The 27,729-nt window shown below is 35.9% G+C and overlaps 1 protein-coding gene across 15 annotated transcripts in view; it reads left to right on the top strand.

Moving 5' to 3' along the window:
* The window catches only part of PDE1A (phosphodiesterase 1A), a 531,703-nt gene that overhangs the window by 151,808 nt on the left and 352,166 nt on the right, over positions 1-27,729 (top strand). For 3 of the 15 annotated variants that reach the window (XM_054257407.2, XM_078327201.1, XM_035304343.3), the window contains one exon: positions 5,592-5,702. In XM_054257407.2, the coding sequence (XP_054113382.1) occupies positions 5,592-5,702 (111 nt within the window). Of the gene's footprint in view, positions 1-4,783; positions 4,962-5,161; positions 5,361-5,381; positions 5,411-5,591; positions 6,046-27,729 lie in introns of those variants that run through there. The other 12 variants (XM_078327197.1, XM_035304342.3, XM_078327199.1 and 9 more) reach the window with 9 other exon arrangements.

Here is a 27,729-nt window from a genome sequence, read left to right on the forward strand (position 1 = left end):
GGGTGCCTGGGACTGGCTCACAAAACCACTTTTCTTCCTAGATCTCCAGGCTTGTGATGGGAGGGGTGCCACCATCTCTGACATGCTGTGGAGGCATTTTCCCTATTGTCTTGGTGATTATCATTTGGCTCCTCATTACTTATGCAAATTTCTGTAGCCAGTTTGAGTTTCTCCTCAGAAAATGGGCTTTTCCTTTCTATTGCATCCACAGGCTGCAAATTTTCCCAATTTTTATGCTCTGTTTTCCTTTTAAATGCTTTTAACAGCACTCAAATCACCTCTTGAATCCTTTGCTGCTTAGACACTTCTTCCACCAAATACCCTAAATCATCTCCCTCAAGTGCAAAATTCCACACATTTTGCAGGGGCCTCGACTCCTGGGCTCAAGTGATCCTCCCACCTCAGTCCCCCAAGTAGTGAGGACAACAGGCACACTCTACCATGCCTGGATCGTGTGTGTGTGTGTGTGTGTGTGTGTGTGTGTGTGTGTATATATATATATATTTTTTTTTTTTGTAGAGAGGGGATTTTACCATGTTGCCCAGGTGTGAACTCCTGAGCTCAGATGATCTGCCTGCCTTGGCCTCCTAACATGCTGGGTTTATGGGCATGACCCACTGCTCCTGGCCTCTTCAGATTTTTCTTATTAGCTAACTCTCTTTCTGCTCTCACTTTGTACATTGAATATATAATTTCAATGGTTCTTTTTTTGATTGAAAAAATTTATTTTTACTTCCTTTCTCAATCTGAATGGTCCTTTAAAAAATAGAATGTCTTTCATTGGTTGTGTTTTGAGTCTTTTCTATTTATATAGAGTTTGAACACTATTTTAACTTATTAGGTAATTATAATACCTAAGGCCCTTAAAGTTGTGGTTCTATTATTTTTTTGTCTAGTAACTCTCACTAGTGATAACTTGATTAACTATATGTTTTATAATTTTGAATTGTAAGCTCGTATTTGACTAGATTTATCTGAAGAATTTTAAGAGGTGTGTTTGAAGATTCATTCCTCCAAAGCAATTTGCTTTTCTTATTTTAGGTAACCTTGGATACCACTAACTCAGGATCACTTTAAGTTTTGCTGTTTCTCCGACAAAGCTGGTGGTGTTAAGTTTAATCAAATTCACAGACGGCAGATCCATTGTTAACATCTATCAAAGAATGCTTTTATTTTGTTTTTTCTCTCCTAGAGACTAAGCTGAAAGAGAAAATTTTTTCAGATACCTCTTGCCACACTTACACTTTCTTGTCCACATAGAAGCCTTTTATGGTTTCTATCTTTCTGGGAAAACGTTAGTTTCAAGTCTTCATACTGTACAGACTCAAACCCTTATTTACTGTTTCCTATATACTGATCAAAATACAAGGCTGTAGATTACTATGTTTGATAAATATTCTTACAATTCTATTTTTTTGGTCCCTGTTAATTTTGAACTTCATTTTATTTAGGTTCAGCTGTGTATTCAAAATACTATTTATTAGAATTTTTCCAATATTTTAAAATTATTTTTGGTCTGGAAGTTTTAAGAGTACTTTAGTTGCCATATTGTTCAGAAATTAATATATTTTCTAAATTATTTTTTGTCAATGAGAAAATAATGTACTTTTATTATCAATAAAACAGTATTTCTAGTTTTTAAATATTCTTAATGAATTTAATCCCACTTTTTTTTGAAGCTATCTTTTTTGATCCCTATGATTTCTTGTTCTCATTTGAACTTATTTTTTCCTAGCCTTTCTTCACAGATGTCAATTTGGGATTTTGTTTATGAATTTCTATTGCTAGGTTAGGTATATGTTTCTGATTTTACTCATGAATTACTTTTTTTCTTTCAGGTATATTAACTCATGTAATTATTTTTAAAGAGTATTTGAATGGTATGCTTTCTGAATTTGGTGTTTCTGAATGTGTCATCATTAATTTTTGAAATTGAGTGATAGCTTACTGGCTAAAGAATTAAAATTACTTTCTTTACCATTAATTACTGGGTGCCAATGTGTTAGTCATTCTTGCAATGCTATAAAGAAATACCTGAGACTGAGTAATTTACAAAGTAAAGAGATGTAATTGGCATGGTTCTGCAGGCTGTAAAGGAAGCATAGCTACTTCTACGGAGACCTCAGGAAACTTTCAATCTTGGTGGAAGGTGAAGGGGAAATAGGCACGTCTTACATGGCTGGAGCAGGAGGATGGTGCTAAACCATTAGAAATCACCCTCATGATCCAATTACCTCCCACCAGGCCCAACCTCCAGAACTGGGGCTTACATTAATATGAGATTTGTGTGGGGACACAGATCCAAACTATATCAGCCAATATAACCATAATATGAAAACCAATAAACCTAGTGACACAAATATTTAGAATTATTTTGCTTATAAATAGGGATGTAGTTTCTAAACATAAAGAACACCAGCAATGAATAAAAATAACTACAAATAATTTGGGAAATAATTGTCACTAAAATATATTGAATAATTATACTATAATCAAAAGGAGAAAAATTATGTAATATTATTAATAATAATGAGAATAAATAATTATTAAGCAATTATGATGTGCCAGATACTGTTTTAATTTCTTTACCTGTATTAACTCATTTAATACATGAACACTATGAGATGTTATATTAGCTCATTTTATACATGCAGAAATAAACAAAAAATTGCAACTTGTAAAAAAAATTATATAATACTTTCAGTGAAAGAATAAAGATTCAAACCCAGGTAGTCTAGATCTAGAGTATATGTTATATTACATCTTGGCATTAATAGATACTAAATTCATTTTATGTGGTTTTATTACCATTTCTAATAAAATATTAGGTAAACAGGAATGAAGGAACTACTTATTCTATTAGAGATAATTTACCTGACTGTAAATTTGTTAAAGCAAAATAAATGGAAACTATGAGAGACGAGGAACATACAAATTCGATCAATTTTTACTGTATTTTCATGAGTATTTTCTCAATTTTCCCTTGTAGAAATTATATTGAATAATTTTGAATGTTGAATGTTTTGTTTTGGCAAATATATTTTAAATTCTAAGAATCGTTTCTTGTCATCTTATTTTTATTTTTCATTTCATAATTTTTTGATGTAGTTTAAATTTATGAATGCAATCTCAATTTTTTCAATATATTGATTTGAAAATGTTACACTATTCTCTAAGTTACATTCTTTTTTAACGTGATTTATTTTCATTTTATTAATACATCTTGCAGACATTAGTTATAAACTAGCAAAAAAAAAATGATTTGAATTTGCTCTATTAACAGAAGTAACTTTTTGATACTTCCTAAGGATGAAGATTATGTTGGTCAAGGATTTAAATAATTAACTGTTTTATCTATTTTTTTATTCAAAATTTTATTTTATGAAACATTTAACAAAATGATTAAGGATTTTTTTTTGTAGTAAGTGACTGAATTAGTATACCTTGAGGTCTTAAATATTAATGCGTGATAGAAGTTACATAGTGAAAGCAAAGGGCAAATGGATTGTAGTGATGAAACAAGATTCTTTGACACATACTTAAATAGAATAGTTCTCATTCTTTATTTACCTTGCAGTGTTATTGGTAAGCTGGCCAATGTGAGGACTTGACATTTCATGTCATATTTAGAAAATCATCTGTATTGCCTCAAGGACTTCGGTATCTTGATTCATAAAATAATAATGATAAGAGTGCTTGTTTTCTATGGAGATTTTTGGTTGCATTATTTCTTTGAAAGCAGAATATAGATGTTTGTTGACTATTTCATTAAAGAAATACCAGGTAAGAGTTTATTTAATGAATGTAGCTAGGATTACAAATGAAGGCACAGTGAGGGTAAACTTGGTACTTTCAGAGCAAAAAGTAACTTATTTCTGACAACTCTGGTAAATGCTTATAGGAATGAAGTTTTAATTTCACAAAACTGTCTGCTAGCTAAAGACATTACATTCAGATTGAATTCTGGAAATATCTTGCCTGACAAAGGAAAACAAAAGCTTCTCTTGATTTAACTAATTTGCAAATCAGAAGGCATTTTCTATAACATTTTGCAAAGGTACTTTTTACATACACACTATGACTACTAGATATCATTAGTGTCATTTCGAGAGACATAGTAATTTTATATTGGAAGACTTCTTGTTAATAATAGTTCCCATTTTTAAGGATTGGCTTTAAATCTGGAGAATGCCTCTGTTTCTCAGTTTTCTCAACTGCTGAACAGGAGTATTGCCTATTTCATGGGCTTCTTGTAAGAATTAAAAAAGGTAATATGTAGTAGGTATTGAGAATATTGTCTAAAACATCAGAAACATTCAACAAATATTGGATGTTATTACCTATCTTTGAATATCACTACCTTAAAACTCATAGTAACAGGCTAGTTTTCTTGCAAGGAGAAATAAAACTACATCTGGGTTTTCAAACAAACAAGAAGAAATATTGCTTATAAGTATATTTTCCATAGCAGCTTGCAGATAGCAAGAGCTGTTATGGTGCTCATACTTAAGGTCTGTGCTTGTTTCAAAGAAAGCTCGCCATGTGTTGAGAGCTTGGCAGACGACTCAGTTCTGATTCCTTTTATGTCCACTTTCTCATTTTTCTTCAAAAATGCACAAGCAGCAAAGCATCAATTTCTCTCTTTTTCATTTCTCCTCTCTCTCATAAACACACACACACACCTACACACCTATTCCCTTTTCCTTCAAAACACACACACACACACACACACACACACACGCACGCATTTACAGTCTTTTCATTGTATTTATTTTTTAATCCCGAAGGATTCATGGAGCAGGCTGTGTGCAGCTGCTGTATTTTCCACTGGTTAAATTGGCTGTTACCTACTGTGTGAAGTTGCTAGGAGAAGGTGAATAAGCATGATTACAGCATCAGTTGATGTATATATTCTTACAAAAACAACCTGTGGAGCTGTGTTCTTTCTTCTGTATGGATCTGTATGTTATTTTCTCTTTGTTGTCATTAATATTTATTGCATTTATTGTTAGATCATGATGTATTTTAAGTGTTAGTTTCAGATCAATTTAGAGACAAAAACGTTGGCATTTAAACAGGCACTTTTTTTCTCAGGGTGGTGCTGCTGATACTGGCTCCTGCCATCTGTTTCCTTATTACATCCTGCCCTCGTTCTGTTGGTAGAGAGGAATGCAGCTTCTTCTGGAGCGCGAAAGTCATTCACGTTTCTCTTGTGTATAATAGAGCTCGTAAACTGTAGGAATTCTGATGTGCTTCAGTGCACAGAACGGTAACAGATGAGCTGCTTTTGGGGACAGCTCAAGTACTCAGTCGGTCAGTAATACAGTAGCAGGCTCACATGTACGGATTGTTCTTGTGAGGTCAGAGCATCTGTTTAAACTGCTGTCTGCTTGAGGAGGGTGGTGAGGTGGTGAGCAGTGGATATATGCCTTGTCAAAGTCAATAGCAAATCTGGCGGAGTCTTCCCTCAGCTTTGCACATCAGCACTGTTGATAGATAAGAGAGGCTACTGTATAAGTGTGTAAGATTTGTAGTGGACTGAGGAATGCTTGTTCTAGATGCTGAAACTGACTGTAACTGTATTGTCTTAGGAACATCATCATGGGGTCTCGTGTTACAGAAATTGAAGAACTGGAAAACACCACTTTTAAGTATCTCATAGGAGAACAGACTGAAAAAATGTGGCAGCGCCTGAAAGGAATGTGAGTATGCTCTTTGCTTTTTATTTGCCCCTGAAGGACTTGACTATTAACATGACTAATTGTTGGTGCTATCCGCCTTTGTGGACTAGTTTCCTTTAGAAAGATTTTCTCTTGAAAAATAAAATATGTCTATCTCAGTGGCAACTTATTGAAGGGCAAATGGTTTTTTGTACTTGCACATTTTATTAAAGTAAGGTAACTTCTGGAGAAGTCACATTACTGTCATACTACATGGTTTCTTTTATGAATTCTGTGTGCTGTTTAGATATATGGCTCAGATATGCAGAAAGGTAACTAAGAAAGCTGTTTGCTGGGATACTGCCCCAAATAAAATTTCCTTCAGGTAAGCAGAGAGAGAAATAAGGCTGGTACTTCTTTCTCTGTGATTAGATTTTGAAAAATAATGAGAAGATTAATATGATAATAAATAATTATACTTCCTTGTGATTATTCTTTTTGCTTAAATGATATTTCTATAAGAAAAAATGTTTACATGGAAAAATATTAACAGCATATCAAACTTATTGGAGACTTTTGGTTTTAAATTAATCAGTTCACAGTTCACTTCTCTTAAGAGTACAGAGTAGTCCATAGTACATAATAGCCCTTAGTAAAAAAGGTTGAGAATTATGCATCTATGTCAAGGATGGGATGTAATTACCTATGTCTAACTTTAATTGCAATGCTATTCACCTTGATATTTACACCTTTACATTTTTCAGTGTATGCTACTAGTTCCTGTTTAGTGTTTCAGCACCACATTGTATATATGCTTTATCTTAATTGTCATAATTTAAAAATCAGATTTAACATTTGGGTGAATATGTGAAATATGAATAAGAAGTTTATAGGCCATTGGGTATATTTGCAGATCACAAATGAAAATATTAATATATTTGCTTTTCTATAATAACAGCTGAAAGAATCCTACACTATGCAAAATAGATATTTTCTAAGATTTATATCTCTAATGCTCTGTTTACACACTATTTTATAAAATTCAGTATCTGAGTAAATTTGATGTCCCTGTATTGATTTTTTTTAAAGAAAATTACATCAAACTTTGTTTAGAGGTAAAAATTCCTTCTACTTTCCTCCATTTGAATGTATTTAATGATGTTTATGTATTTAAATATTACTGTCTGTACATTTTCTTACTTCTTGAAGTAACACATGGCTTTACCATGCACTAGTAAGAGCACAATAATGCAAAGAACGTTTAGCAGAGAATAACTTTTAAAAAGGAAGCCATCTTTACATTATTTGGATGAACTAGAGAAATCTGTTTCCAAGATCCACTGAAGATTTAGAAATTACAGCTTTTGGTGAGGTCGTTCTCTAGGGGAACAAGTAATCCTATCAAAGCAAATAACAGCTCTCAAAATTAATTAGCATAAATGCAAATTAAACATTAGCAGTCATTAGATGATTTATGTTTTAACCTAATGAGTGGATGAACATCTGTACCAGGAAAATTATGTCTCTCATTACAACCTATTTTAGATTTTCTTCTCCTTAGAAGGATGTTTTGCTTATTTTGTTTTATTTGTATTTGTTCTAGTTTCCTGTAGTTACTTGAATGTATAAAGGTGTATGGTGGTGGATTTCTGCATATATCTTTAAGAAATTTGGAAAATGCTTTTTTGTTTATTTAATACTTTAGGGCAAAGTTATTGACTCACTGTATCAGTTGATCTCAAATATCAATCTGTCATTTTATTTCGGAAAGGGGTGATAGAGTCATTCAACAGTAGATCTTCATGAATTGAGAAAAAGGATATGCTAAAATATGTACATGCAAAATTAATTTTGAGTTGTGTTTACATTGAGCCACTAAATAGCCATTAACTAAGTTTCTTTCTTTATTTTTAAAACTTTAGCTAACTGACTAAAATGATTACTTTTGCATTGAGTAAAGAAGAAATTGCATTTTGGTACTATCACTTTAACTTGTACTTTGACTTAACACATTTTCAGTGTTCCAGGCTTAGAGTTGTCAAAGCAAGAAACTCTAAATCCAAAATCTTCATGACTAATGACAACCAAATTGTTTAATTATGGTCTTTTGAATAGTTTGCATTCAAAGCAGTGATATGAGGGACTCCCTATTCCATTGCTGAAATTGTCTTGCCTATTAAAAATGCAATATTGATTCAAACAGAATTTTAGCTTATCAAAATTGCTAGTCCTAGAATTCTACACTTAAGTTTTGGCAATTAAAATCATGCTACTCATTAAAACTATCAAACAATTGTGCAACAGTTTTCTTATTTTTGTTAAAATAGACTCACAACTTTTAGATATTTGTTTAGAAAGTGATTTTTTAAATCTTTTACTGTATTTAACTTTACAAATACATTGACTTATTTTGGCAATATATTCTGTTTTTAATTGCACTTAGTAGGTAGATTTTAAGGATAAATAAAAATAGAGACAAAGGTGAAAGTAAAATAATGTTTATTCAATTATGCCTTAAATATAGAAATCATGAACCATTATATGTAGATATATAGAGAAAATCTCTTCTAGGCATTGCTATATGTAACATAACATTCTAGAGAGTCTTTTGGGTCCATAAAAATAATTTTTCAATTTTGGAACACATGTGGAAACATTGGTAACTAATTTAAAATATCAATGCTTCTCTACCATTGTTTTCTTTTATTGAGCGCCTTCTAACTTATTTTATATATTTGACACACTATATAAAGTTATGTGCCAAGAAATCTCTTTTTCTTTGTGACAACAAAGGTGAAACAGTGTTTTACTCCCATTCTGATGTAGACTTCTATGCATTAGTCTATTAATTTTCTTCTTATATTTAAACAATCTTTTTATTTAGCTTTTTTCATTTTCAACCACAAATTTGTGACTCAGTATAGCAATTTATTCTACACTATAACTCATCATCTGTGATGGTAGAAATATGAGCAAGTAACTGTGGCATCAGGTCTTTCATAAATCAGATTTAAAAAGAATTATATACTTGGCCATAAACTATCAACTGTTTTGGGTTGGAAAACACTTCCTATTATGCCATCTCAACACCAAATGAAATTTCTGATTCAGAAGTTTCTTATGAATCTGGGACCTAGACTTCTTTCTACATACTAAGAAAACATATCGATAGTCTTTCAAAGATTGTTAATTTCATTGATTCCCATGTGGAAAGTTGAAGATTTTATAGTAATTTCACTTACACATTATATTGTTTTCCATTTAAAAGATAAATGCCTTTTTGTGTCATGTACTGTTTTTTTTCTTTAAACATACTAAGAGTTCCACAACTGTGGATTTTATTAAAAAATTAAACATATTTAAAAAACATTGGTGTTGCTCTTTCCAGTTGGTGACATTGTGATAAGAATTCAATCTAAGAGGTGACAGCATTTTCAGAAAACTGAAAATGAGCATTTTTTTAGGTAGAAAATTCAGTGAAAACCTGTGAAGTTGTAGGGAACTATTTCCACATTGGAACCGTACTTTAGGATGAAGCTGCGTTATGTATAAGATGCAAATTTGATCCTTTTACTCTTCTGCTTAAGCATCTTTAAAGCTTTGCATCCTTCATGGGGTCACTTTGTACCAGCTTGATCTTTGGAGTCTCCTCTGATGCCTCTCCTTCTGTGACACTTCTAATCAGACCAAAGGTCACCCATAAGAAATATTACTTACCACGCCTCTGCCTTTACTTATTTTGTTCTCTCTTCAGGAGGAAACTATTCCTTCATTTTCCTCTTTCAGCCAGAGTTGCTCTTGTTCTCTACGAAGCTTTTGGAGTTGTGTGGGAAAGTTTCTGGTGGTTCAGTGATGGCAAGGTGTTTCCGCATTTAGTGGGCAGCAGGGTCCAGGTAGGCTAAATGTCCTACAGAGCTCAGGGTACTTCCTTATCAGGAAGAGCTGTCCCATTCAAAATGCTGATAGATACCCTATTAAAAAATGCTCAAAGATTGCTGCTTAAATTTCACTTGCAAAGGAAATTCTCCCTGACCTTCCATACTAGATTAGTCCTGAATTTCTCTTCTCATAACAACATCCACCTTCCCTATTCAACCACAGCTTCTGGGTGCTAGAGCTATGCTCCCTTAATTGGATTAGCTCTTGGATTCCAGCACATTAGCACAGTATTTAGCACATAGGAGATAAGGCAATTAATATTTTAAATCAACAATGAATAAAATTCTAAAACTTATACTGGCTTTAACGAAAAAATTAGATCAGCCAGGCTGTCAAAATAGGAACTAATGGGAGGAACTAACAGATGGGAGGATTGGAGATAGATTCACAGCTGGAATAAAGATGGAGAAATGGAAGGAAATAATGTTTGCTTTATTATCTACTAGTTGTTAGAATTGTGCAGATATAACACATATGTATTCTTACTCCCCACCAGTGTTCTTAAAAAGATAAGTATCTTAAGTTAGTTATTCAGCTAGTATCTGATAGAACATGGGTTTAAACAGATCTGCCTAGCTCTAATGCTTTTATTTATCTTGCTTCCAAAACAAAAAAGATGACATTCTCAATATGCTTACTAAGATGACACCAGCAAAGGATCTATAGTGGTGCTCCTTAAAATTGAATTTCCAGGCTTGGGGTAAGCAGATTTATCACCCTCCAGAATTGTCTGTGTCTTAATCCCCTGAACCTAAGGATATGTTACTTTAATTGAAAAGGAGAATTAAAGGAGTCGATGGAGTTAAAGGGCTAATCAGCTGACTTTAAAATAGGGAGATTAATTATCCTGGATTATCCAGGTGAGTCCAGAATAATCATAAGCATTCATTTTTTCCTTCCTTCCTTCCTTCCTTCCTTCCTTCCTTCCTTCCTTCCTTCCTTCCTTCCTTCCTTCCTTCCTTCCTTCTTCCTTCCTCCTTCCTTCCTTCCCTTTCTCTTTCTTTCCTTTTTCCCTCCCTCCCTCACTTCCTCCCTCCTCCCTTCCTCTCTTCTTTCTTTTCTTTTCTTTTCATTTCTTTTTCTTTTTTTACAGACAGGATTTCACTCTGGTGCAGTGGTGCGATCTCTGGTCACTGCAGCCTTGACTTCCTGGGCTCAGATGATCCTCTGACCTCAGCACCCCAGGTAGCTAGGACTACAGTTAGGACTCCTGGCTAGTTTTTTATACTTCTAGTAGAGATGGGCTTTTGCCATGTTGCCCAGGCTGGGCTTGAATGCCTGGGATCAAGTGATCCCCTGGTCTCAGCCTCCTGAAGTTCTAGGATTGCAGGCCACCATGCTTGGCCAATCACAAAGGCTCAAAAAGTGGAAGAGAGAGGCAGAAGAGAAAGTCAGAGGGAGTGACAAAGGCTAACTTGTCTATGCTACTATTGAAGATGGTGGAAGTGGGCCATGAGCCAAGGGCAACCTCTACAAACTTGAAAAGGTGATAAAACAGATTCTGCCTAGAGCTTCCAGAAGGAATGCAGTCGTGCTGCCACTAGAGCTCAGTGAAATTTGCACCAGATTTCTGAGCTACAGAACTAAAGATAATTTATTTATTTCAAGCCGCTGAGTTTGTGATAAATTTGTTACAGTAGTAATAAAAAACATGCCTCCTATACCAGAAGAACACATCAACATGACCATTGCTATCCCCTCCCAACACACGCATGTGCGCGCATGCATACACACACACACACACACACACAATCTCTAGTGGTGAAGCCCTGCCTCACTCTATGACACATTGGACTCAATTACTCTTTACCCTTAGCCATTAAACAATTCATTGTACCTCCATCTAACCCTGACTTGCATGTCCAAAACACCGGTTTCCTCACCAAGCTCTGGGATTGAGGGTATTCACTGGATTCGTTTCAAATGTCAAAAGAGAATGTGATTTTTCGTGGAAATTGATAACTCTGTACATTGTTGAGTATGTTACTGTTCTGATGGATTAATCAGGCAAATCAGTTTTTTAAAATCTGTCTTTTAATCATAATCATAACTTAACATAATGATTTAAGGATGATGAGTCTGCTTACCCCAAGTCTGGGAATTCAATTTTAAGGAGCACCATTGTAAATCCTTTTCTGCTGTCTTTTGAGTAAACATTTTGAGAATGTCATTTTTTTCATTTTGGAAGCAAATAAATAAGAGCATTAGAGCTAGGCAGATCTATGTTTAAACCCATGTTCTACCAGATACTAGGTGCATTACTAACTTAAGATACTTATTTTAAACATAATCATAACAAATAAAACCACTTCATGAAAATCCATTTTGATGTGTAGACATAGTCTTAATATACAGTCCTACATAGCATTATGTTATAGTTTATAGAATTAACATTGTTAAGGTGGAATACCTTACAGATTAGGTAGCTTAGAAATTGAACTTAGAGTTAATTAGATTATTTTCTAATACTACAATACCACCTGCTTTTTAGCTGAGTGTCCATGGAAAAGTTATTAGTTTCTCTAAACTTCACTTTTCTTATATGTAAAATCCATTAATTGAATTGGTCACTCATTCACTAATTCAATAAATATACTCTGATTGTATACTCTGTCAGGTACAATGTTAGTCACAGAAGCTTATGTTCCAGTACAGGAGACAACAAAATAGTGAATTATAAAAAGCAAGTTAATATGGAGTAAGAAAGTGACCAGAAGAAAATGCACTAGGTGATGTGATCAAGTTATTTGGGGAAGGCAGTTCGGATATTCAAGGATGACTTCTTTTAGGTTATTTTTCAGCTGAGACATGGACAAAACTGATACCTACCTCATAAGATGCTAGAGTGAGAGGAAGTGCTAATGAATGATACCCCTGATTCCTGCCCAAGTTTAGAATTAAGTGAGAGATAGGTTTAGGAGTTCCATAGATGAAAATAAAAATATCAGCTTATTGCAGATTAAACTTGCATGGAATAACATGGTTTGGATGTGTAGCTAAAGAAATCAGAATTCCTTTGAATTCAACTTAACACTCAGAACTGCACACCTTTAGAACAAAATAAACTTTCTTCTGTTTATTCAGTTTCTTTTGCTGTGCAGAAGCTCTTTAGTTTAATTAGATTCCACCTGTCAATTTGTGTTTTTGTTGCAATTGGTTTTGAAGTCTTCCTCATGAAATCTTTGCCAGGGTCTATGTCCAGAGTGGCCTTTCCTAGGTTTCCTTCTAGGGATTTTATAGTTTAGATTTTACGTTTAAGTCTTTACTCCATCTCAAGTTGATTTTTATATATGGCGAAAAGAAGGGGTCCAGTTTCAGTATTCTGCATATGACTAGCCAGTTATCTCAGCATTGTTTATTGAATAGGGAGTCCTTTCCTCATTGTTTGTTATTGTTGACTTTGTTAGAGATCAGATGGTTATAACTTTATTTTTGGGTTTTCTATTCTGTTCCATGGGTCTATGTGTCCATTTTTGTACCAGTATCATGCTGTTTTGGTTGTAGCTTTGTAGCATAGTTTGAAGCTGGGTAGAGTGCTGCCTCTGGCTTTGTTCTTTTTGCTTAGAATTGCTTTGACTATTCACACTCTCTTTTGATTCTGTATGAATTCTAAAATAGTGTTTTCTAATTCTATGAAACATTTCATTGATAGTTTGATAGGGATAACATTGAATCTGTAAATTGCTTTAGGCAGTATGGACATTTTAACAATGTTGATTCTTCCTACCTATAAGCATAGAATGTTTTTTCATTTATTTGTGTCTTCTCTGATTTCTTTAAACATTGTTTTCTAATTCTTTACTTCACTGGTTAGTAGTATTCCTAGGTATTTTATTCTTTTTCTGGCTATTGTGAATGGGATTGCATTCCCGATTTGGCTCTCAGCTTGGATGTTACTGGTATATAGAAATGCTACTTATTGGCTGGACGCAGTGGCTCATGCCTGTAATCCCAGCACTTTGGGAGCCTGAGGCAGGTGGATCATGAGGTCAGGAGATTGAGACCATCCTGGCCAACATGGTGAAACCTTGTCTCTACTAAAAACACAAAAAATTAGCCGGGCGTGGTGGTATGTGCCTGTAGTCCCAGTTACTCGGGAGGCTCAGGCAGGAGAATCACTTGAACCTGGGAGGCGGAGGTTGCAGTGAGCTGAGATCGCACCACTGCACTCCAGCCTGGGCAACAGAGTGAGACTTCATCTCAAAAAAATATGTTACTTATTTTTTTACATTGATTTTGTATCCTGAAATTTTGCTGAAGTTGTTTATCAGATCTAGGACCCTTTGGGCAGAGATTGTAGGGTTTTCTAGATACAGAATTATATATCTGTGAAGAGATATGGTTGGACTTTCTGTCTTCCTATTTGGATGTCTTTTATTTCTTTCTGTTGCCTGGTCACTCTGGCTAGGTCTTCCAGTACTATGTTGAATAGGAGTGGTAAGACTGAGCATCCTTGTCTTGTTCCACTTCTCAAGGGGAATGCTTCCCGCTTTTGCCCATTTAGTATGTTGTTGCCTGTGTTTTTCATAGGTGTCTTTTATTATTTTGAGGTATTTTCTTTAGATGCCTAGTTTGTTGAAGGTTTCTAACATGAAGAAATGTTGAATTTTATTGAAAGCCTTTTTTGCATCTATTGAGTTGATTATGTGGTTTTGTTTTTAGTTCTGTTTATGTCATGAATCACATTTGTTGATTTGCATACATTCAATCAATTTTGCAATCCAGGAATAAAACCTACTTGATCATCGTGGATTAGGTTTTTGATGTGCTGCTGGATTAGGTTTGTTAGCATTTTGTTAAGGACTTTTGCATGTATGTTCATCAGGAATCTTGCTCTAAAGTTTTCTTTTGTGTGTGTGTGTTTCTGCCATGTTTTGGTATCAGAATGACGCAGGCCTCATTGTATGAAATAGGGAGGAGTTCCTCCTCCTCAATTTTTTGAAATAGTTTCAGTAGGATGTAGGATTGGCATTAGCTCTTCTTTGTACTTTTGGTAGAATTTGGCTATGAATCCATCTGATCCAGGACTTTTTTCTGGTTGGTAGGTTTTTTATTACTGATTCAATTTTAGAGATTGTTCAGGGTTTAAATTTTGTCTCGCTTCAGTCTTAAGAAGTTGTATGTTCCCAGGAATTTATCCATTTCTTCTATGCTTTCTGGTTTGTGTGCAGAGAGGTGTTGGTAATAGTCCCTGAGGGTTTTTTGTATTTCTATGCAGTTGGTGGTAATGTTCACTTTGTCATTTTTGATTGTGTTTATTTGGATTTTCCTTTTTTTTTTATTAGACTAGTTATCAGTCTATCAACATTATTTATTCTTTCAAAACACCAACTTTTGGTTTTGTTGATTTTTTGCACAGTTTTACTTCACATCTCAGTTTCATTCCCTTCAGCTCTGATTTTGGTTATTTGTTTTCCTGCTAGCTTTGGGGTTGATTTGCTCATATTTTTGTGCTAACTGTAGGTATGATATTGGTTGTTAATTTGAGATCTTTCTAAACTTTTTGATGGGGGTGTTTAGTGCTATAACATTTTCTCTTAATACTACTTTAGCTTTGTTCCAGAGATTCTAGCATTTTATATCTTTTTTTTCATTAGTTTCTAAGTATTTCTTGATTTCTGCCTTAATTTCATTGTTCACCTAAAAGTCATTCAGCAACAGACTGTTTAATTTCCATGTAATTGTGTGGTTTTGAGATTTTCTTGCTATTGATTTCTATTTTAATTGCATTATAGTATGAGAGTGTGGTAGGTATGATTTCAGCTTTTTAAAATTTATTGAGAATTGCTTTATGGCTGACCATGTGATTGATTTTATAATAGTTGCCATGTGCAGATAAGATTGTATATTCTCTTTTTTTGGGGGGGTTGGAGAGTTCTGTAGATGTCTGTTAGGTCATTTGGTTAAGTGTTGAGTTTAAGTACTGAATATTTTTGTTAGTTTTCTGCCTCAATGATCTGTCTAGTGCTGTCAATGGGGCGTTACAGTCTTATACTATTATTGTTGTTATCTAAGTTTTTTTTGTAGGTCTCTAAGCATTTGTTTTACGAATCCTAGTGCTCCAGTGTTGGGTGCATATGTATTTAGAAAAGTTAAGTCTTCATATTGAATTGAAACATTTATCATTATGTCATGTCCTTCTTTGTCCTTTTTGGTCATTGTTAGCTTAATTTCTGTCTTGTCTGAATTAGGAATAGCAATCTCTGCTCTTTTTGTTTTTTGTTTGCTTAATAGATCTTACTCCATCTCTTTATTTTGAGCCTATGATTGTCAGCACATGTGAGATGAGTCTCTTGAATCAAGACAGCATACAATTGGGTCTTGCTTCTTTACCCAGCTTGCCTCTTTGTGCTTTATAAGTGGGGTGTTTAGCCTGTTTACCTTCAAGGTTAACATAGATATGCACAAATTTGATCTGGTCATGTTAACTGGTTGTTATAGAGACTTGATTGTGTACAGGCTTTATAGTGTCAATGGTCTATGTACTTAAATGCATTTTTGTGGTGGCTGGTAATAGTCTTTGTTTCTATGTTTATCATTCCCTTAAGGACCTCTTGTAAGACAGGTGTGGTGGTAACAAATTCTCTTACCATTTGCTTAGAGAATATGAAGCTTAGTTTGGCTGGATATGAAATTCTTGGTTGGAATTTTTTCTGTAAGGATGCTGAATACAGGTCCCCAATCTCTTCTGGCTTATAGGGTTTTTGCTGAAAGGTCTGCTGTTAGCCTGAGGGAGTTCTCTTTGTAGGCAGCTTGCCTTTTCTCTCTAGCTGCCTTTAATATTTTTTCTTTCACATTGACCTTTGACAATCTGAGGACTGTGTGTCTCAGGGATGGTCATCTTGTATAGTATATCACGGGGGTGAAATACTTTTTCTAATTTCCTTAATTTGAATGTCAATCTTTCTAGTGATGTTGGGAAAATTTTTGTGAACAATATTTTCAAATACGTTTTCCAAGTGGCTTTCTCTCTCACCCTCTCTTTCAGGGGTGCCATTAAGTTATGGGCATGGTTTTTAAATAATCTCATATTTCTCAGAGATCTCATTCATTAAAAAAATTGTTTTTTTTCATTATTTTTGTCTCACTGAGTTGATTCAAGGAATCAGTCTTCGAGCTGTGAGTCTCTTCCCTCACTTTGGTCTATTCTGCTATTTATACTTGTTTTTGTATTATGATATTCTTGTAGTGAGCTTTTCAATACTATCAGAACAGTTTGGTTCTTTTTTAAAATGGCTATTTTGTCTCTCAGCTCTTGAATAATTTTACTAGATTTCTTAGATTCCTTGATTGGGTTTCAAGTTTCTCTTGAATCTCAATGATTTTTCATGCCATCCAGATTCTGAACTCTGTCTGTCATTTCAACCATTTCAATCTGGTAAAAATACAAAAACAAAAACAAAACAAAACAAAAAATAGCATTGCTGGGTAGCTGTTATGGTCATTTGGAGGTAAAAGACATTCTACATTTGTGAGTTGCCAGAATTCTTGCATTGTTTCTTTCCTATCTGTGCAGGCTGATATTCCTTTAATCTTTGAAGTTGCTGTCCTGTGGATGGGGTTTTTGCTTTTATATTCTTTTATGCACTTGAGGATTTGACTGTGGTATACGGTGCATTGAGTTGACTGGCTTTGTTTTTGGATTGTCTGAGGGGCCCAAGTCTCAGCTCGGCACTCCTGGGCTGGATGCTGTAACACTGGGGGCTGGGACCTAGCCCATGACTTTGTTTTATGGCTCCTTGAGGTTAAGCACCTGGTGCACTGGAGGAGTTGAGATGTTCACAATTCACTGGCAACAAAACTCTGATGGGGAGAAAGGTGCTGGAAAAAGTACTTTATTGGGGTTGTAGCAGTAAAGTTTGTATGTGCACATGTGCAATGGTGGTGCTGGGGTAGTGGTGAGGTGGCGGGCTCTGTATGCACATTCACCATTGGCAATGGGATGGTGGTGTGAGGAGGTCTGCACACAAGCACTGGCAGCAGCAGTGGTGGTATCTCCTTGTGCACTGGTGGTGGTGGGGCAGTGAGATCCATGTATGTATGTTTTGGCAGCTGCAGGACACATTTGTGCACATCAGATGGTAAGGTGGTAGGGGATGCTGTAGGTGGGTGTGAACTGGTAGGAGCCCATCTTCAGAAGCTCTCTGATTCTCAGACAAGGTCTGCTGGTGAAGGAGCTATGGTGGTGGCCACTGGGAAGCACCCCAGTTCAGTATCTGTGGTTGCACACTGCAAGTGGGTATGGCCAGGCAGGGGCTCTGGGGAGTGGCTGGCAAACAAGGGGACTCTCAGATTCAATTGGTTCTGTCCCATGGGAAAAATAATTCTGTTCTGTCTAGATCTAACAGTCAACACAAGCCAGAGCCTGCTATAGGAGCATGGCAAGCCTTGGGGGATGGGCATCCCTAGCTGTGCTTCACTGTAGCTGTTCCCACACTGAACCCTCTGGGCTGTGTGCCAGCTTAAGTCCCAACCCTACCAACTTTCCAAGCAGCTCTCCCTGCCAGCTCAAAAGTCAGTATGTGTCATGGGGTCTCCTGCAGCTAGGATTCTGGAGGTCTGTGGTGAGAGTGGGCCACTCTACACCTCTTTTATTCACCCGGTCCCCTGAAGCTGCTCTGGGCCACAAATGAGTTCTGGTGCTTGGCAATCCTATGCAGCGTTCACAACCTCTTTTCCCTTTAGTTCAGGGTCTGTTTCCTCTGTCCAATCTCAATGCTTTCTTCTGAAGATCTGCTTGGAGTGTGCTGGACTTCTTGATGGTCTGGTCTCTTGGTGGGAGAAGCTTTTCCTGGCTATATCTAGTTGGCCATCTTGGTTCCTTGCCCCTTGATTGATTTTTCAATTCCTCAATTTTCTTACCTGTATATGGAAATAATATCACTACCTATTTCTAGGTGTTGAGAGAATTAATTAAATCAAGACATAATTATTTAGAAGAGTGTCCAGAAATCAAGAAATCCTAGCTTTTATCATTATAATTGCTAATATTAAGTGTGGAAACATAATTCTATATATTTTTCATGTACTTTTCTTACTAGAATCACTGTACAGAGTGGAGTTTTCAAGATGCAGAAAGAAGACTTTCTCTTAGCTCATTGAAAGTATTCTCGTAAGGGATCCCCAGGTTTCTGTTCACCAGAATCATTATACTTGAGGATTTGTGTTTTCCTAGAGCAGGAGCTAGGGTTATATGAATAGAGAGAACTGAGGAGAAGTGAGCTTTGAGAGTTTCACTGATAGAAGAATTGTCTTGATGGCATCCTTAGGTCAACATCTTGAGGTAGCCTTCTAGTGGATTTTATGTCTCTATAATCATGTATATCTCAGGGCTAGACTTATTTTCCTGAGTCACTCTGGCTTGAAAATCATTCTTTATGCCTTTCCTTTTTACAACCTGGGTCTGATTCACAACAGACTTGACTTCTAGGTAATTGCTTCATGTTCCATATCCATCCTTTGCTGATTCATGTTAGAAAATGCTGTATTTCCATTATGTTATCAGATTTTGTCATTTAACATATTTCAGTTAGCTAGTCAAATGTAATATGTGATTATCATCTGGTAGAGGACTGTGCTTTAGGCCTTTTGGATATGAAAGAAACTCTTACTTACCATTGTTAAATAGATGACAGTGTTAAAGCCTCATGAGAATCATATTATTCACGTATACAGTCTGAGCAAGTTTTAGGCATGAATGACTATAGTTAAGGAAGTCGTAACAATAATAGCTCATTGGAGGGTTATATATAAAACATTATGACCCTTTTGGTTTCTGCTTTCAGCTATACTTTCTTGAAGCTTTTTAAGAAGATCAAATTTTATTTTATATGTTATAAAATATTTTAAAACATGGACTTTTACTAAATAGGCCCAGAAAAAGCTTTGTCATGCAGATACTTTTTGGTAGGCAAATTTTTAATATTTATAGTTATTCAAATAAGTTTATAATGAGTCATGAAAAAAAAAAGTAAAATCTCTAAGCACCAGAGTCTCCAGGAGAAGAAACCTGAGGTCAACATTAACTAAACTCTGCATAAGTATGGATGTTCGAGGGATTCTTGTAAAATAAATCCTAGATAATTTAAAAGAAAATAAAAATGAACTTATTAGAAAAACAATAGTGTACTGATTCTGGTCCACTTAAAACTGGACTTTCTAAGAGCTGGTACAAAATAAGCTGTATTTGGAGCAAGATAAGAAAAAGCTGAACAACTTTGGTATCAATCACATTTCTGACTACCTTAAATGGTTTAAAAATCTCTTCAAAATTGAATCATAGTAGTAACCATGCTTTATAATTGTTTTCTGCCTGATACTTCCTGAAAGATTTTACTTTTATCTGTATGGCTCAGCACAATTATTTCCAGTCTTTCTGATGAGGAAATTGAGCCTCCAAGATATTATATTACTTGGCCACTATTTCACAGTTAGGAAGGGGAGGGCCAGATTCCAAGGCCAATACTTACTCCATTGAACACTGACTTAGGTAATTCTACTTAATACTCAAGGCTCACTATAAAACCTAACATTTCAGGAATTAAAAGCTGTTCTCTTGTTTTGATTTTTCCACAGTCTGGTCATCTGTTTGCCTAGTTTTGCCTACTCAAAGCTGAATACCAAAGGGAGTTATCATGTGGCATATGGCTTAGATGTCAGAAACCCCCCAGTTTTGTCTCTCTGCCCTAGGACATGGGCTACCGTTACCTTTTAAATCAATTTATTTAAACAATGATCCTAGCTAATATCCGCAAGGGAATTTGACATTTTTTAAACTCTTTTACCACCCTAGAGCTTGGACCTTTGCAGAATCACTGTAACGTATTGGGCCTTTGGTACTCTAAACAAGAAAGAAAACCCTGCAAAGTAATGAGGTCTGGGTGTCCATTTCAGAAGAATTTTTTTTTTAACCAATAAAAATAAATTCAAGAATTCTAACCATTAAAACTAGGTATTTTATTTTTGCTTAAGCTACTACTCTCTTCTTCTTTTGACAAAATTTAAGCATATAAGAATGCTCTTCCCTGAAGTAAAATGAGTAGTCTTTCTCTTTTATGTTTATTTTAGAAAAATAATCTTAATATAGTTTATTCTGCTTTACTTTTCAAACAGAACTGAAACTATACAGTATTTCTCTCAAGCTTTCTTAGATTGCACTTAGAGATGGATAGTATATGGAATACGGAGTTCCTTTATAACTTTTAGACCTTGAAAAATTTCCTGTACTTCCCACTGGTTGCAGTATGAACAAGCATCTTTATGTGTGGCCATTTGATACTTCATTTCCTTGCAAATCTCTTCTTCAATATCTTGAGTTTTACAAAGGTATTATTTATTTATCTTCCAGAAATTCTTCCATGTTGTTGTTTACTATTGTAGTAATTGCCCAATTTATGCATGACTTCCTGCATCCATTCTCTTAAATAATCTCTCTCATACCTACTTTTGGTCATACACCTTGTTTTTACCTCACCTTAGCAATGTGACATGATTAAAGTCTTAGAAAGGGCTTGTGCACTGGAGTTTAGCCCTCTGGAGCCCTCAAACTAGCAGGTGAAGAAGGCTTGTGAGGCCTACTGGAGGATAGGCATGTGGGGCAGATATGAATTACTCAGCTGAGACCTCTCTAAACCAGTCAACCACTAGACATGTGAGTGAGGACTACCCAACTTTCTCAAAACTGTGAGAAAACAATAAATGTTTATTGCTATTGGCCAGTAAGTTGTGGGGTGGTTTGTTGCATAATAAAAGCTAATTGATATGTACCTACAGTCATCTCTTAGCCTCTGAATTTTTCACACAATTCTTCTCTGGTTTCTAGGTTTTTTTTTCTCTATGTATCACTCTGCTTACTTCTTTCTTATCACTTCCTATCATTTATTTCTTTGAACTAATCACCAATTAGTAAATACTTTAGAGCTTGCGAAAATAAACATTGAGGTCTTTCTTTTTAGACAGTCCAATAAAATTCATCTACATATTATTTTCAGCAGCAACACCATCAATGGCATGTGTCCACATACAATATTTCTTCCAATACATGCTCTTTAAGCAGCTGTGTACCGAACTCGTATTGCTCTTAGATTTCTGTGAATGAATGTAATTTCCCACCAAATGGGAGAGAAGCACAGAGTAAAGCAGGGAAACTGCATAGTTGCATAAAAGAAGATGGTTCATATCCTGTTACCCTGGAAACAGGCACTAGAAAGGCCAGGGCTCCCCACACATCCTGTTGCCCTGACAACAGGTCATACAGGGCATGGGAAGGCCCAGTTCCCAGTCTTCTTTGTAACCACAAAGACAAAGAAGAAAGTGGTGTTGCATCTTGTTCCCTTCCCACCTACATATTTCTTCTATCATCTGAACCATTCCAGGATAAGATTATCTTTCCATATGTATGATGGGGGCAGGAAATAGTGACTTCAATTTTTACATTTATAAGCTCTGAAACATTTGCTAATTTTTGATTAGTTCAAAGGAGTAAATGATAAAAAATGAGAGAGAGAGAATCAAAGTAGTAATGAGAATAAATTGTGGAAACCAGAGACACATTAATATTATAAGAACAGTTTAGCAGCTGAAAGCTGATTTGGGGTATGCATCACTTAGCCACACTGGTTAGCTTTTAAAATTTTTAGTGAGTCATCACAAGGAGTCACATCTATAAAATGGCTGTTGATTTGGTTGCCTATGTTTTGCAAGCAGACAGCACATAACTAACATCACAAAATGATGTTAGGCTATACAAGTTTTCATCAAATGAATCCCCAATTCTATACAAAATTTTTCCTTTTCATTCTTGTTCAGCTTTTTCTTTCGTCATTCATCTTTTCTTTCCACAAAGAGTTTGTAAGAAAGCGATTTGATCAAATTGTTTTTTTTTCTCCTCTCTCTCATTGTTCCCTGTACAATTAGTTTGATTATAAGAAAGAAATATCATTTGTCTTGATAACTTATAGCTTATTTTAAAATAGTTGTCTGGGCTGGGCACAGTGGCTCAGGTAATCCTAGCACATTGGGAGTCTGCGGTGTTCAGATTGTTTGAGCTCGAGAGTTTGAGGCCAGGCAGGGAACATGATGAAAGCCCATCTCAATAAAAAATACAAAAATCAGCTGGGCGTGGTGGTGCAGGCCTATAGTCCCAGCTACACAGGAGGACGAGGTGGGAGGATGGCTTGAACCTAGGAGGTGGAGGTTGCAGTGAGCTGAGATTGCACCACTGAACTCTAGCCTGGGTGACAGATCCAGACCCTGACTCAAAATTAAATAAATAAAACATTATTATGTTCAAAACTGTCAAATACCATTAATTCTTCTACTACTAAATGTCACTAATTTGTCTGTAAATTAAAATATTAGTTGACTTCTCTGGTTTAAAAGGTAGAGTAACAACTATAGATTCTGCACTAAACTAGAAGTCTTATTTGATGAAGATGGAAATGTTGGCAAAATCTTCTTTTGAAAAACAGCAAAAGGGATTTGTGAAGAAAATGTTTTAAATTTAAATTGGATATAAAAGAAATGTAGATGAACATAGGAAACTGTCTTTGGGAAAATGTAATCATGTGAAAGTTGAATTTCTGAAAGATCAGGTGGAAAAGCTGAGGCCTAATCCAAATATCATTAGGAGTCCAGGTGTGGTGCCTCACACATGTAATCCCAGAACTCTGGAAGCTGAGGCGGGTGGAGAAGTTTGAGACCAGCCTGGGAAACTTGGCAGAACCCTGTCTCTAAAAAATGTTAAATATTAGCCGGGCATGATGGCAGAAGCCTCTAGTCCCAGCTACTCAGAAGGCTGAGGTGGGAGAATAGCTCGAACCTGGGAGGTCAGGGCTTCAGTGAGCTGTGATAGAGAGACTGCACTCCAGCCTGGGTGACAGAGTGAGACCCTGTCTCAAAACAATAGCAATAACAACAAAATAATAACAAAGAACCCAGAATATTATTAAAGTTATTAGTGTCAGAGAAATATTCATGATTATCTGAGACTACATTAGGCAACCTTTCTAATACTCTAATTGCACTTCATGTTTCACTGTTATTGTTTATTCAATTTTTCTGCCTTCTAGGTAGCCCTTTATCATACCATTGCGGTAATAAGAGGGAAAAAGTAGAATCCTTCTGCTCATTAATATATCCTCAGCACCTACCATAGCACATGGCATAAAGTAAGAGCTTAAAAATGGTTTAATACAACAGAAAATGATAATCAGGCAGTGTGTCACAACATCACAATTGAATAATACAGCCAGTGAAAGCTGTAATTGTTCAACATCAGTGTTAGTTCAGGCTGGAAGGTCATGAAGGTTTTATGGAGGATGTTTGAGCACTTTTGTAAAAAGGAAGAGAGAAGGAATGATCAGAAAAACTTTACCAGTAGACATTATTGGGGATGTTACTATATCACGGACAAGAACAAACAAGCAAACAAAACCCAACAAAACTGAAAACCAAACGTTGTATAATGGAACTTACGAGTCTTCGGAGGACTGTTGTGAGGGATAAAGTCATACAATCAAAGTGCCCAAGGCCTGTGTATGGCTCAGAATAAGCTTCTACAAATGATAGCTGTTACTGTAAATTACTTTTCTGGTATATCTATGTGGAAAACAATTTGTTTGTTTTTGTCCATTCCTCTGCCAAATATAAGATTGTGGTAAATGTTGACCCTAGATAAGTATATAGTGGGTAGGAGGTAGAGGAGATTTAAACACTGATTGAATTTCTTATATTCCAAGGTTCTAATTTCCTAAGTTCTGCACCATGCATATATCAGGAAAACTGAAATTGCTGTTTCATGATGTAGCTGAATAATTAGGATTATGTTGACAGTATCTTTCAGTGATTAGTGAATGTTCTGGCCTCATGTGGCCTTGCAGCTTGGAAAATTCTTGGTTGGTGGAAACTACTGCAGGTCTGTGAGCCATAATTGCCTGCTGAAGTTTCTCAATTGTGGTGAGTCAGACAGGGGGAGATAAGCTGACTGAACTTGGAGACAATCAGGCCAAATACTTTAGAATTAGTTTCCAGGCTACAATGTGTTGTTCACTGCTGAGTTGAAGACTAAATAATCTCATTGCATGGGTCCTTAAAACGAAACTTATAAAGCAAGGTGATCTTGAAATTTTCCAATGTAATTGAGGAATTTTAACATTTCTCAAGTTTCATTTTTTACCAGACATTCAAGTTCAAGGTGTGTGATGAAGCTTGGACAATAGTCACCATTTTGAAGGTGTCACTCAATTTTTGTTCTTGGACTTTATCCTGTCATGTAAACAAAATTTCAGTTAGGAATAAATACTTGTAAAATGTTTTTCAGAAGATGCCTCTCTCTAAAAGTTAACTTATCTGTCCAAAAGGAGATACTTAACCATATGTGCTTAATGACTGAGAATGTTCCAAAATGAAATTCACAACCAAAATAATAATACCCAGTTTAAGAGATTAAAATAGTCCTAGCATTAGTCCCCAAATGACTTTATTACATATACTTTCCCATTATTTTACATGAGGCAATAATTTTTAAAATTCCTTACTGTAAATTGTATGTTTACTAAATAAAAAAATGATAGAATACTAAAGTTATTTCTTGCTTATCTCCATTCTTATGTTTTTAAAATTCCTAATTCTATGCTAAATTTGCATAATATCCACTTTCTGTAATTAGATAAGTTGATTGTATCTACCAATATTGCCTGGGAAGCGAGAAATCACATGGAATCACTTTAGAGCACCTTGGAATTAGAAACATAATAGCCAAGTATCTTAAATTCAGTAGAGAAATTAGGCTCACAGTAAAAGTAAAGAATTAAAAGTAAAGGCTGTCCTTGATGAATTCAGATTGTTTTGTTAAGTATATGTCTTGTGGGTATAGCAATGAACACTAATGTACACAGTGTGAGTCACACCATGGTAATCTTAGCCACTGATTAGAACTGTCTTAAGAATGAGAGTCATTCAGAAAAAAAGAAAGTTATAGCCAAAGTCATGCAAACTATAGTGATACTTTAAAAAACACTGAACTACTTTAAAGTAAAACTAATATTCTTTTATTAACTCAACTCTGTTGACTTATTAATAAAACTTAATTGTTTGTTTATTCTACATATATTCATTCACTGGCACATGGAGAGTTCCAGCATTATGCTAGGAACCAGGGGTATAACAATAAACAATCCAGATACAATTCCTACCTTCCTGAAGTGTATATTTTGATGGTGGGGTTGTATAATAAACAGGCAAAAGAATAAAATCTCATTTTAATATAACAACGTGCAGCAACAAAGTTCCTGGGAGTTTCAAAAGTCTCTATTTTAGACCAGAGTGGTCAGGAAAGAGCTTCTCATGACGATGATTTGTGAAGAGACCTTAATGAAGTGAGTAGTGAGTGATGCCAAGGCCTGAAGCATTGTCCTTGGTGTGCAGAGGTAAGCAAGGGCACACACCCTGAGCAGGGTGCGTTTGCCCTGTTTGAAGAAAATTAGTGAGAGCAGAAGTGCTGGAGGAGAGTGGGAGAATTGAATGTGGAGACATGGGCAGAAGTCAGATGACCCAAGATGCAGCAAGCCTTGATAAGAAGTCAAGATTTTATTTCCTGCCTGGTGGGAAGCCCTTGGAGCTTAGGAGCAGCAGAGTGGGTGGCAGATCTGACTGACGTTTTAAGACTTCTCTGACCATTTTGTGAAAAATAAAGCTAAGAAATTGTGAGGCAAGGAAGGACTGAAATAGGAGGATGTGTCGGGAGGCTTGGGTGAAGGTTCTGTAGCTTTGGTGACATTGGTGCCTTGGAGATGGTAAGAAATATAAAGATTTGGAACATATTTGAGATTAGAGCTGACAGAATGCACTGATGAAATGAACATGGGGTTAAAGGATGGAAAAGAATGAGGCACAATGCCATGGTGTGTGTGTGTGTGTGTGTGTGTGTGTGTGTGTGTGTGTGTGTGTGTATAAAAGAGAATGAGAGAGAGAGAGAGAGAGAGAGAGAGAGAGAGAGAACATGAACAACTGGGTCTATAGTTCCTTATCTGAAACCTGAAACCTTTGGGCCCAGATCTGAACCAAATTAATAACTTCCCAAATTTTAGAAAGGTAATCATGTGCCTATTCCCAAAATTACCAAACATTCCCAGTGTGGTCTAGGGTAGCTCCATAGGCACATATCTGCAACAAAACATAAAAGTATTCACTTAAAGACAATACATTCTCTTCTCTCAGTTCATATCCAGTTTTGCTGTCAAAATGATCCCAGGTCCAGCCAAGTTTTGCTGCCAAATGAAAAAAGTCTGATTTTTAGAGTTTTTGAATTTTCAGTTGTGAATAAGGAATTGTTAATCTGTATTATTTCCTGAAATGGGGAAGATGGCAGTGGAAATAAAAACCTCTTTTAAACCCATGCTCTTGGGATGCCCACTATATGCTCAAGTGGCCTTAACAAATAAATGCATAGCTGGACAGATAAGGGGTCAGGGCTAGACACATAGATGGACAGATAAGGGGTCAGGGCTAGACATCTATATAGCGACAACTTTGGAGGTGGAAATCATAGGACTCAATTAGAACATTCAGGAAGTGAAAGTTGGTATAAGTGAGAAGAGGATTGAGGGTCTTCAGGCACTCCAACATGTAAAGGTCTGTAGGGAGTGAAAAAAACAATGGAGACACAGATACAGACACCCAGACAGACACACACACACACACACACACACACACACACACACACACGAGAGAGAGAAAGTAGGTAAGAGGTAAAGGGACTTATGTCTTTACCTCTTTAAGCAATCACTTAAGTCTAGGAGCAGGGCAGCTTAGCAAGAGGGAAGCAGAATGTTTGGGAACATTTGCAAGCAGATAGGCGAAAACTCTGGTTACTTTTATTTACTCAGCCAAATGAAAGAAGAGGCTATTTGCAGAGAATGAAGAGGGGTGTGGGGTGGCATTTGAGGAGGGAGGAGAAGGTGGAGTCACCTGAAAGGAGTGTGGCTGAAGTCAGGAGGACAGGGCAGGCAACTGAGCGCCCACCAGCTATCCTGTATTTAAAGTGAGATCTGTCTCCCTGTGCGCCTTTTTCCATGTTACATTCAGTTCAGCTGTTTCCATGCAGGCTCAGAGGCTCAGGGCAGATTCAGAA

Source organism: Callithrix jacchus, chromosome 6, assembly GCF_049354715.1.
Source record: "Callithrix jacchus isolate 240 chromosome 6, calJac240_pri, whole genome shotgun sequence".
Lineage (NCBI taxonomy): Eukaryota > Metazoa > Chordata > Mammalia > Primates > Cebidae > Callithrix > Callithrix jacchus.